We start from the raw sequence: 12,265 nt of genomic DNA, 5'->3' as shown, positions 1-12,265 counted from the left end.
GAGTAAAAAGAGACAGACAACCTGAATGGTTCAATAATGAAATTGCATATGCCAGAAAAATGAGAGAAAAATACCATAAATTAGAAATGTGGTCAGAGTTCAAATTTTGGCGAAACAGGACAAAGCACATAATCGATGAATCAAAAAGAAATTTTTATTCAAAGATGGTAAAAGATTCAAAAGCATCTAAAGATTTGTGGAAATGTATTCACAGTCTTAACCCATCCCAACAAGAAAAGCCATATGAACTTTTAAATGAAGATGGTATTAAAACTAATAATGTCAGGGACATTTGTAATGTTTTTAATAAGTTTTTTACATCTTGTGTTGAAAACCTGAGGACTGACAGATGTATGAGCAAAAATAATGATTATGCAAAATTAAATAATTTTGTACAAAAGAAATTTACTAAGTCAGAACAAGTAAAATTTTCAATTCCACCAGTCACAATAAATGGTCTATTTAATGAGATGATCAAACTTGACATTAATAAATCCACCGGATCTGATAACATAGGACCAAAAATTATAAAATTGAGTGCTCCTTTCATAACTTCATCTTTAACTTACATTTTTAATAGAATAATAGATACAAGTACATTTCCCTGTGTTTTAAAGAATGCAAGAGTAACCCCTGTTTTTAAAGCTGGTGAAAAATTCATGGCAACAAATTATAGACCAATTTCTGTACTTCCAGTTTTATCAAAACTTTTAGAAAAGCATGTTTCAAAACATTTGTTTGACTATCTTAAAAGATTAGATCTTTTACACCCAGCACAGTCTGGGTTTCGACAAGAACACTCTTGCCAAACTGCCCTTATCAATGTCATAGATAAATGGATACAGGATATGAATGATGGTAATATCAACTTAGCAGTCCTGTTGGATTTTAAGAAAGCTTTTGATGTAGTAGATCATGATATCCTCTGTAAAAAACTTGAAATTTATGGATTTGATAATACTGCTGTTTCTTTTTTTCAATCGTATTTGAATGAAAGAACTCAACAAGTACAAATTGGTAATGCTCATTCTGAAAAACTTCATATCAAGTATGGTGTTCCCCAAGGCTCCATATTAGGCCCCCTTCTGTTTATATTATACATCAACGACCTTCCTATTTATATGAAAAATTGTTGCACTGATTTATATGCCGATGATTCAACCTTACATCTTTCTGGTAATTGTTATCAAACTCTTCAGTCAAAGGTACAAGAAGATTTACATGGTGTAGAGGCATGGTGCAATGATAACAATATGTTCATCAATAAAAATAAAACAAAATATATGATTATTGGAACGAAGCAAAGAGCAATGCCACATTACAATGAGAGTTGTTTAACTATTAACAATCAAGTGATACAATCTTCCACATGCGAAAGTCTTTTAGGCATTAAAATTGACCCTTCCCTCACATGGACAACCCAAATTGACTTGATCTGCTCAAAAATATCATCTAGACTATATCTACTATTAAAGATTAAAAAATTTCTAAATCTAGACTGCAGAAAATTATTCTATAATGGTTATATCTTGCCACTTATTGATTATTGTTGTATAGTGTGGAGTAGTTGTAGCAGTGAGGGTTTAAAAAGGATATTAAAATTACAAAAGAGGGCTGCTAGATTAATACTAGAAACAGACCCATTCGCTCCTTCTGCACCCTTATTCAAACACTTAAACTGGATGACAGTTGAACAGAGAATAAAATATCATAAGTTAGTGATGACATTTAAGTGTATTAATAATGATGCCCCATCATATCTTACTAACAAGTTTCATTATGTTTCAGACAGAAATCCGTACCCCTTGAGAAATGCTGTTCAAGGAAACCTCATACTCCCTAAACCAAAAACAGAATTATTCAAAAAATCTTTTATGTATTCTGGACCATTCTTGTGGAATAATTTGCCAATACCGTTAAGAAATATTACAAATATTAATTCTTTCAAATACAAAATAACAGATCATTTATTGAAATCAACCTAGCTGTATAAATAATATAAAAAACTGATCATGTCATCATGTTTATTTTTTTCATCACATTTTATCAAGTTGTATTGAACATTATTATCACACTTGACTTTTTATGCTAATGTATGTATGCAATGTACTAGTATATGTTTGTGTTTTGTTTGATTTTTCATTACGAGGGCCTCAGGGAAGATTAGTTATATAGCTAACTGTGTAACCCTCTTAAAATAAAGTATTGTTGTTGTTGTTGTTGTTGTTACATAAGTTTTATAATGAAAACTATCCATTGAGTTATCAAAAACATATGCATTATTTTTTTTTATTTGAGGTTTCTTATGACTTTAAAAAAATGTCATTTATGGGTAATCACTGCAAAAATTAGTCTCCTATTGATTTTAGTAAAATTTTACTTATTTGTAGATTTTGTGTTGCTTTTTAAAGTGTCTATCTATCTATTATTAGCTCACCTGACCTGAAAGGTCAAGTGAGCTTTTCTCATCACTTGGCGTCCGGCGTCTGTAAACTTTTACAAAAATCTACTCCTCTGAAACTACTGGGCCAAATTTAACCAAACTTGGCCACAATCATCGTTGGTGTATCTAGTTTAAAAAATGTGTGCGATGACCCGACCAACCAACCAAGATGGCCGCCATTTCTAAAAATAGAACATAGGGGTAAAATGTAGATTTTGGCTTATATCTCTGAAACCAAAGCATTTAGAGCAAATCTGATATGGAGTAAAATTGTTTATTAGGTCAAGATCTATCTGCCCTGAAATTTTCAGACAAATCGGACAACCTGTTGTTGGGTTGCTGCCCCCTGAATTAGTAATTTCAAGGAGATTTTGCAGTTTTTATACGACCGGAAAAATTAAAAAAAAATTTGGTCGTATATCTGGTATCACGTCGTCGGCGTCGTCCAAAGACGGATTGTTTCCGGATAATAAATTTTGAATAAATAAAAAGAAATCCATAAAATTTTAACACTATGTTTATAACCACAAAAGGAAGCTTGGGATTGATTTTGGTCCCAAAGGTTTAGAAATTGGGGGCCCAAAGGGGACAAAAACAGCATTTATCTAGTTTCAGGACAAAAAGTTGTGTATTAGTATTTCAATTGCTCTGATATTGTACCACAATGTTTAATACCATAAGGAAAAGGTTGGGAATTATTTAAAGGGGTTATTGGGCAAACAGTCTAGGAATTAAGGGCCAAAAAGGGGCCAAAAACACGCATTTTTCTAGTTCAAGACAATTAATTATGTGTAACTGTATGGATCTCTTGTACCACAAGTTTCCATATAACACAGGGAAGGCTGGGAATCAGTTTGGGGTTAATTTTTCAGAATATGTAGGAATAATAAGGGCAAAAAAAGGGCCAAAAAAGAAGCATTTTTCTAGTTTACAGACAATAACTTGTGTTTAAGTGTATGGATCTCTATAATTTTTAACAAGAAGGTTTAATACCACTAAAGGAAGGTTGGGATTGATTTTGGGGGTTATGGTCCCAATAGTTTTGGAATTTTAGGGACCAAAAAGGGGCCCCAAAATAATCATTTTGTAGTTTTCAAACAATAACTTATGTTTAAGTGTATGAATCTCTCTGAAATTAAATCACAAGTTTCCATACCATTAAGGTTAGTATTGAGATTGGGGGGTTATGGCTCAAAATGTTTCGGAATTAGGGGCAAAAAAGGGGGAAAAATAGGTATTTCTGGTCAATGGACAATTAAGACAATTTAAAAGCATTGTAAGGGATGTAATTCTAAAACATTTAACATACAATGATGGGTATGTTTGGATTTACCTCCCTTCACTACTTGTATATTATGTATAAAGAAATGTCATGTTTTGGACTTATTGCAAAAAAAAGGGGAAGTGGTAGTTGTTTTCAATTTTTTTTCTTCAAATTTCTCAAATTCTAAATTTTTGAAAAGTTAAAAGAAGAAATCTTTAATTGCCAAATATTGCGCAATAGATTTGTCAGATCTTGACATTTGTTTTGTGTCAGAAAGTCATATTTTGTCAAAAATTTGATTGCAATCCAAATTCAGAGCTGTATCAAGCTTGAATGCTGTGTCCATACTTGCCCCAACTGTTCAGGGTTCGACTTTTGCGGTCGTATAAAGCTGCGCCCTGCGGAGCACCTGGTTGGTTGTTATCTTGAATATTGCTATAGATAGAGATAAACTGTAAACAGCAATAATGTTCAGCAAAGTAAGATCTACAAATAAGTCACCATGACCAAAATTGGCATGTGACCCCTTAAAGAGTTATTGCCCTTTATAGTCAATTTTTAACCATTTTTCTAAAATTTTAGTAATCTTCTAAAAAATCTTCTTCTCTGAAACTACTGGTCCAAATTTAACCAAACTTGGCCACAATCTTCATTGGGGTATCTAGTTTAAAAAATGTGTCCGATGACCTGGCCAACCAACCAAGATAGCCGCTATGGCTAAAAATAGTACATAGGGTTGAAACGTAGATTTTGGCTTATATCTCTGAAACCAAAGCATTTAGAGCAAATATGACATGGGTAAAATTGTTAATCAGGTCAAGATCTATCTGCCCTGAAATTTTCAGATAAATCGGACAACCTGTTGTTGGGTTGCTGCCCCTGAAATTAGTAATTTTAAGAAAATTTTGCAGTTTTTGGTTATTATCTTGAATATTATTATAGTTAGAGATAAACTAAAAACAGCAATAATGTTCAGCAAAGTAAGAAATAAGTCAACTTGACCAAAATTGTCAAATGACCCCTTAAGGAGTTATTGCCCTTTATAGTCAATTTTTAACCATTTTTTTTAACTAAACTAGGCCACAATCATCATTGGGGTATCTAGTGTAAAAAATGTGTCCGATGACCCGGCCAACCAACCAAGATGGCCGCCATGGCTAAAAATAGTACATAGGGGTGAAACGTAGATTTTGGGTTATATCTCTGAAACCAAAGCATTTAGTGCAAATCTGACATGGGTAAAATTGTTTATCAGGTCAAGATCTATCTGCCCTGAAATTTAAAGACAAATCGTACAACCTGTTGTTGGGTTGCTGCCCCGAATTAGTAATTTTAAGGAAATTTTTGGTTATTATCTTGAATATATTTATAGATAGAGATAAACTGTAAACTGCAGTAATGTTCAGCAATGTAAGATCTACAAATAAGTCAACATGACCAAGACAATAACAATCAAAAATTTCGGCTATGTTTGACTAATTTGTAAATCTATGGGCCAGGTGAGCTAAAAATTGTAAGGGTACAAAAAATGTATTAAATCAACATTTTCCTGGTGAAAAAAACTTGCGTCCGGTGAATTTACTTTCATGTTCCACTTGAATTCTCAACTTTTCGTGATAAAACTAAATGTCCACAATGCATGAAAAATAACTAGCACATATATGGTTTAGGATATAGATCAGGTATGTGATAAGTGAACAACAGCAAAATGAGATACAGGAAAACTAATAAATTACGTAACTTTTTCATAGCAGTTTCAGTAACAGCCAAACAAAGAGAATTTTCTGGTTGAATTATGTCACTTTGATATGTCAAACAAAAATCCAATTAGGATAAAATCACAAAAAATATTTCCCAGTGATGTAACATATAATTTCAATTATCATCAATTCTCCTGATTTGTTCTCCTGGTTTTAGATGATTGAAAATATAAAACATCTGAATAAGATAATTCAATTTAAAAAATCTGAATAAGATAATTCAATTTAAAAAATCTGAATAAAATGATGTAATATATAAAAAAAAAACAATTGAAATATTTCATAAATTATAAAAATCTAAATAAAATGATTTCAATATAAAAAATCTTCTGAGTATTTGTTTTCTAGTACCAGTATATTGTTTTTCATACTTACAAATCACCTAAAAATGGATATACTAAACCTTTGACCAGTTAAAGTATCAGCAATACAAGATGTTGGTCCACATAGTCTCCATACAAGACAAACATTCTTGTTGCATTGTGTAAATTTTATGTTAAAATGCCAGATGAGCAATATATTTTTCTTGGAGCCTCTTGTTTTATCCTTGAGTACAAGTATAATTACAGGTCAGATAAGGTTGATTGTGAATGAAATTTTTCAATTTTACTTTGCATTTTCAGATTGAGATATCATGGCTCTACTACCCTGAACATGGGCTGTAACTCTGCTAAACATGTCAAAGTAGTTGAAGATACTAAATCAGATAAAGGTAAGACTAGTAACAGTACCTTATATCAAATGAAGATTTAATTTGAATATAAATGTTGTATTAGTTACCATTACAGAGTAATGACTGTTGGTTTGACCTCAAAATAGATATAAGAAGATGTGGTGTGAGTGCCAATGAGACAACTCTCCATCCAAATAACAATTTAAAAAGAAAACCATTATAGGTTAAAATACGGCCTTCAACACGGTCCCTTTAATCAAGTTTGGTCTGTCTGTCATACATTTAATGTCACCATGATAATAAGCATGCAAAATTTTGTTAGATCTTTTTTGAATTTCAATAATACCATATCAGTTCATGTCAGTATAACATTGTAGACAGTATAGAACTTTAGAAATAAAACAGTTTCTAAATGATTAGTTCACTTTTGAATTCCCTTCTTGTTTATTCAGTAGAAACTCCTTCATCTCAGGTTACACAAAGCTGATGATTCTTGTCCCTCTAAAACCCTTTTTGTCGAGCCTTTGACTTTAGTCGAAAAAGCGAGACTAAGTGATCCTACATTCCGTCGGTGTCGTCGTCGTCAGCAGCGTCCACAAATATTCACTCTGTGGTTAAAGTTTTTGAAATTTTAATAACTTTCTTAAACCATACTGGATTTCTACCAAACTTGGACAGAAGCTTGTTTATGATCATAAGATAGTATCCAGAAGTAAATTTTGTAAAAACAAAATTCCTTTTTTTTGGTATTTTACTTATAAATGGACTTAGTTTTTCTGCGGGGAAACATTACATTCACTCTGTGGTTAAAGTTTTTAAAATTTTATAACTTTCACAAACTATCCTGAGTTTGTACTAATCTTGGAGAGAAGCTTGTTTATGATCATAAGATAGTATCCAGAACTAAATTTTGTAAAACGATAAATCCATTTTTTCTGTTTTTTACTTTAAATGGACTTAGATTTTCTGCCAGGAAACAACACATTCACTCCATGGTTAAATTTTTAAAATTTTAATAACTTTCTTATACTATTTTTAATTTGTACCAAACTTAGACAGAAGCTTGTTTATGATCAAAAGCTAGTATCTAGAAGGAAATTATGTTAATATTTTGTACCTGTGTATCTGTATTTTACTTATAAATGGACTTAGTTTTTCTTCCAGTTAACATTACATACTGTCTGCAGTTTAAGTTTTTAAATGATTTATAAGATTCATTAACTATCCTGAATTTTTACCAGACTTGGACAGAAGCTTCTTACAATCAAGGAACCCTTACAATTTTTTGCATTACAATACATGCAATTATTCCTGGTTTTCTGTCAAATAGACTGTTCTGATATCATCCAATGTCTGTGTCTAGCTAAGCTTTGTACTTATGATATTATGTCATTGAATAACTGTTTTGTGTTTAAATTTAAGAGCTATTTGGAGAAAATAAATGTTTGTCATTATAATCAATATTGTTTGTCTTAAAAAGTTTACTATCTTGGTAGTTGATAGAAATACAGAGATAGGTAATGTATGATAGCACTATTTTGGTGATTTTATACAGGAGTTGAATCAGTATTATAACTCACCTGACCACCATATTTTAATTATTTTAGTTACATTTATTTTTGACAGGTGTTACTTTTGTTTAGACATTTATTTTTGAGATGTTATACAGAAAAACAAATATATCATTCTTCATTGTTTGATTGCTGTCTGTTAGAGTTTGTTTGTTGTGATGTAGTTGCGACTCTATACACACCTTTACAGTTGCCTGATTGTTGCCTGAAGTTTGATCAGTAAGAGAAATCCATCACTTATTGATTAATTTACAGGAAGAAAAAAAATCTTCCAAGTAGATGAAAATAAATTTATCTACACACAAAACTGCATGTGAATTTGTATTTATTCAATTACAATAATATATTTTCACTCTGTTCAATATATTTAATAACTGATTCAAACATTAAAATTTGATTTTTTAAAGGTTTACAATACATTATCTATGTCTTGGGAACATAATTTTCATTTATATATAGATATAAGAAGATGTGGTATGAGTGCCAATGAGACAACTCTCCATCCAAATAACTATTTATAAAAGTAAACCATAATAGGTAAATGTACGACCTTCAACACGGAGCCTTTGCTCACAACGAACAACAAGCTATAAAGGGCCCCAAAATAAATAGTTTAAAACCATTCAAACGGGAAAACCAACAATCTAATCTCTATAAAAAAAAAAATTAAAAAAAAAATATTATCCATTATTGTTCGAAAATGTTTCAAAAGATTTTCTAATTTTCATGTAACACATTTACCTTATTTTCTATTTTTGCAGTAATCAGGTCAGCATTATTGATACAGAAATGGTATCGTCGTTATATGGCCAGGTTAGAGGCCAGAAGGAGATGTACCTGGGAAATATTCCAGTCTATAGAGTACGCTGGGGAACAGGACCAGTTAAAAGTAAGACATTTTTATACAATTACAATTGTATGTGTTTAGTAAAACCCAATCATTCATCTTTTGTGGGTGCCATGACATGGGTATTTTTTTGGAAGGGGTTTCAAAAAGTTTTTTTTATACTTAAATCAAGGGCAAACTATTTTGTTTTCAATAAAATACAGAAGAAATTTCTTTTGAAGCTCAATGTTGAATTAATTGATGTTTTCCTTGTCTGAATGGAGACTATTTTTTTCTTCACTTCTATTCTGAAACAATATTTTTCTTTAATTAAGAAATTTAGAATCAAACAAATTATTTTAAAAAAGATCAACATGCCCTTCATATTTAAGGTGAGTGGGTAGTGCCGTAGATTTTTGCCTATTGAATTCACACCCTCACAACTCTTTTTATTCATATTTATAAGAACACTTTTTGAAGGCAATTCCTCAGTAATATTTTGCATAATAAACCACACATTTTGTTCCATGTCTAGCCTATAGTAAATCACAATCATGATTTTTTCTTTAAAATTATGCCATTTTTTTCAAATATAGATAACTGGTTGTTGTTTTCAAATGGTCCTTACAGTTAATGTCCTAATGCTTGTAGAGTAAAACTTTTGTAGGCTTGCTTGCTCTGTTTGTATAAATGTAAATACAAGCTTTGTATTTAACATCCTCCATCAATATATATAGGCATATTTCAACCTGTATATAGTATACATGTATTTAAATTTGATTGGACATTATTCTAATTACAATTGTACTACATTGTTGTTGTATATACAAACAAAGCAAGCAAGCTAACCAAAGTCTTGCTTTACATGCATTAGGAAATTAACTGTAATATGCATGAACTATTAATTATAGATATGGATAAAGGTAACAATTATAAGTCATATATCTGAACGACATAATTTGTAAAGTGTTATTTTTCATTCAGCAGAATAACTGTACATCATGTTGTTTTGTAGTTATACAACTTCTTTAATGATATGCTCCAACAAATGGAACCAGACAAATGTGGTCAGCCAAAAATACTCAGAGCTTTATCTGTGTCAAAGAGACCTGTCAGTATGGGTAAGTTCTAAAATACTCAGAGCTTTATCTGTGTCAAAGAGACCTGTCAGTATGGGTAAGTTCTAAAATACTGAGAGCTTTATCTGTGTCAAAGAGACCTGTCAGTATGGGTAAGTTCTAAAATACTGAGAGATTTATCTGTGTCAAAGAGACCTGTCAGTATAGGTAAGTTCTAGAATACTAAGAGCTTTATCTGTGTTAAAGAGACCTGTCAGTATGGGTAAGTTCTAGAATACTAAGAGCTTTATTTGTGTCTAATAGACCTGTCAGTATGGGTAAGTTCTAGAATACTCAGAGCTTTATCTGTGTCAAAGAGACCTGTCAGTATGGGTAAGTTCTAAAATACTGAGAGCTTTATCTGTGTCAAAGAGACCTGTCAGTATGGGTAAGTTCTAAAATACTGAGAGCTTTATCTGTGTCAAAGAGACCTGTCAGTATGGGTAAGTTCTAAAATACTGAGAGCTTCATCTGTGTCAAAGAGACCAGTTAGTATGGGTAAGTTCTAAAATACTGAGAGCTTTATCTGTGTCAAAGAGACCTGTCAGTAGTTTTGTGCAAAAGCCATTAACTTTCTCTCATTTCTTGATTTAACACATAATTTCTATTAAGGTGCATGATGTCCTTTTATGGTTTATAATTTGTTTATTTCCACAAAGATAAGCTGGCAGTGATGTTCATCATATTCATAAATTTCTAGAAGTTTGTTATAAGCACGCAGAATAAGCAATTACAGGACTCTCTATGAACATTAATGTTTTTGGAATAAAAAAAAATAATAAAAGATTTAAAGGTATTTTTTCTGCAAATGTAAAAGTGTTCAGTTGGAACTCAGTTAAAATCAAACCTGAGTTATTATGTTTTAATTGAGATATGTTAAATTGGAACTCAACAATGACATTTTTTCAAAATCTTTTGCAACACCCTATATAAAACTTGCCACTTACAGATATATTGGTTGATAGATACATTATCTTTGCTGTAACTTATTTGAATGTTATTTACCCTTAGTAATGGTAAACAAATATTGTGTTCTAATTTCCCTCTGGTCACATATGGACTCCTATTTGATTATTTGTCCAGACAGACTACAAGGTCTTTAATTGAAAACCAAATGACCACATGACTGTGAATGACATCTACAATCTTACCAAGTTAATAAACTTTTCCTTACTTCAATAAATAGCTGTTACTAGGAACTCGTAATCTTATTGTCAGAAATTGTTAGAGCACTTTTCACCCAGACACTTGTGATTTAATCATAGCAAAAATATTCAAGAAAGTTTTGTCAATATCACATTCTTTAGAAATTTTGTTGTATAGATGATAATTCTGCATTTTTAGTTAAAGATGTATATGACAAGCTTTCAAACACCAGAAGTTGTGTCTTGATTTAATAGTACAATAGGATTCAATGCTTTTTTAGAAGAGTCATAATTTCTGAATAAAAGGTCCTTTTCATGCTTGGTCTGTCATTTATATGTTTTTATACCCAAGTTGTCATCAAATTATATAAATGATTGTTGAAATATACAGCTAATAGCAGTACCATTGTAATGTAAAGATGTTTATGTCAAATTTCATTCATCATAATTGTTATGGACATCTCCAGTGTATTACCTGAGGACTTAAAAAATTCTTGAAACAATCCTCTTTTCTTTCTTTCTTCCAATATACTGCTTTAATATTCAGCATGTGAAATATTCTGACACAGATCCTACTGTGGATTCACTTATTTTTGTGGGTACCATTTTCGTGGATTAAGTAAAACATACATATTCATGGATATTTAATTATGTGGTTTTGCCAAAGTTTGCATACAACCCTATAGGAAATTTGTCATTCGTTGAACATTTAATTTCGTGGTTCACCTTTTCCCACGAAATTCACAAAAATTGGTATCCAGCGAATAATAATGAATCCACAGTATCAGATTTTGGCTACATTAAATTCCATGTTGAAATGATGAAATCTTGTATGGAAACAAATACTGTGGATTCATTTATTTTTGTGGGCACCAGTTTTCGTGGATTAAGGAAAACTAGCATGTTCATGGATATTTAATTTTGTGGTTTTGATGAAGTCTACATACAAGCCTATAGAAAATTCATCTTTCGTTGAACATTTAATTTTGTGGTTCAGATGTAACCTCGAAATCCACGAAAATTGGTATCCAACGAAAATTAATGAATCCACAGTAATCTTCAGATCTAGTGCTAAAAGAATATATATTCATGCCATAGAAAAAGAAAGAATCAGCTTCTGGATACTATGTCCATCATTGTACTATTTTTAGAAATAATGACACTATAATTACTTTTTTTTAGTTTTAGTTACAACTATTAATCATTATAACTGTCGGTAAATAGATTTCTGAGTTTGTATCTTTAATATTTTATTTTTGTATCCTTGAAAATGCACTTCATGTTTTGAAATAATTGGTTTCTAGTTAAGAAAACTTGTTTTGTCATTCAAAATGAAACCAAACAAAAGCAAAATGAACCCAAACAACTACAAAAATAAATAACTTGGAGAATTGAGACCTTAATGAAAGTATAAAAAGAAAAGAAGGGCATTATTAGAACTCAAGTTACAAAAAAAATCTTTTCA

General features: G+C 31.0%; 1 protein-coding gene across 7 annotated transcripts in view; it reads left to right on the top strand.

Annotated features, from left to right (window-relative positions):
- The window catches only part of LOC134696993 (serine/threonine-protein phosphatase with EF-hands 2-like), a 68,535-nt gene that overhangs the window by 26,929 nt on the left and 29,341 nt on the right, over positions 1-12,265 (top strand). For 6 of the 7 annotated variants that reach the window (XR_010103044.1, XM_063558988.1, XM_063558990.1 and 3 more), the window contains 3 exons: positions 6,091-6,179; positions 8,473-8,600; positions 9,553-9,658. Coding sequence is in view for 6 of the 7 variants with exons in the window: in XM_063558988.1 (XP_063415058.1) it covers positions 6,122-6,179; positions 8,473-8,600; positions 9,553-9,658 (292 nt within the window). In the remaining variant the exon portion in view is untranslated. Of the gene's footprint in view, positions 1-6,090; positions 6,180-8,472; positions 8,601-9,552; positions 9,659-9,838; positions 10,099-12,265 lie in introns of those variants that run through there. The other variant, XM_063558993.1, reaches the window with a different exon arrangement.

This window comes from Mytilus trossulus, chromosome 14 (assembly GCF_036588685.1).
Source record: "Mytilus trossulus isolate FHL-02 chromosome 14, PNRI_Mtr1.1.1.hap1, whole genome shotgun sequence".
NCBI classification, from domain to species: domain Eukaryota; kingdom Metazoa; phylum Mollusca; class Bivalvia; order Mytilida; family Mytilidae; genus Mytilus; species Mytilus trossulus.
This window is presented reverse-complemented; position numbering and strand designations above follow the sequence as displayed.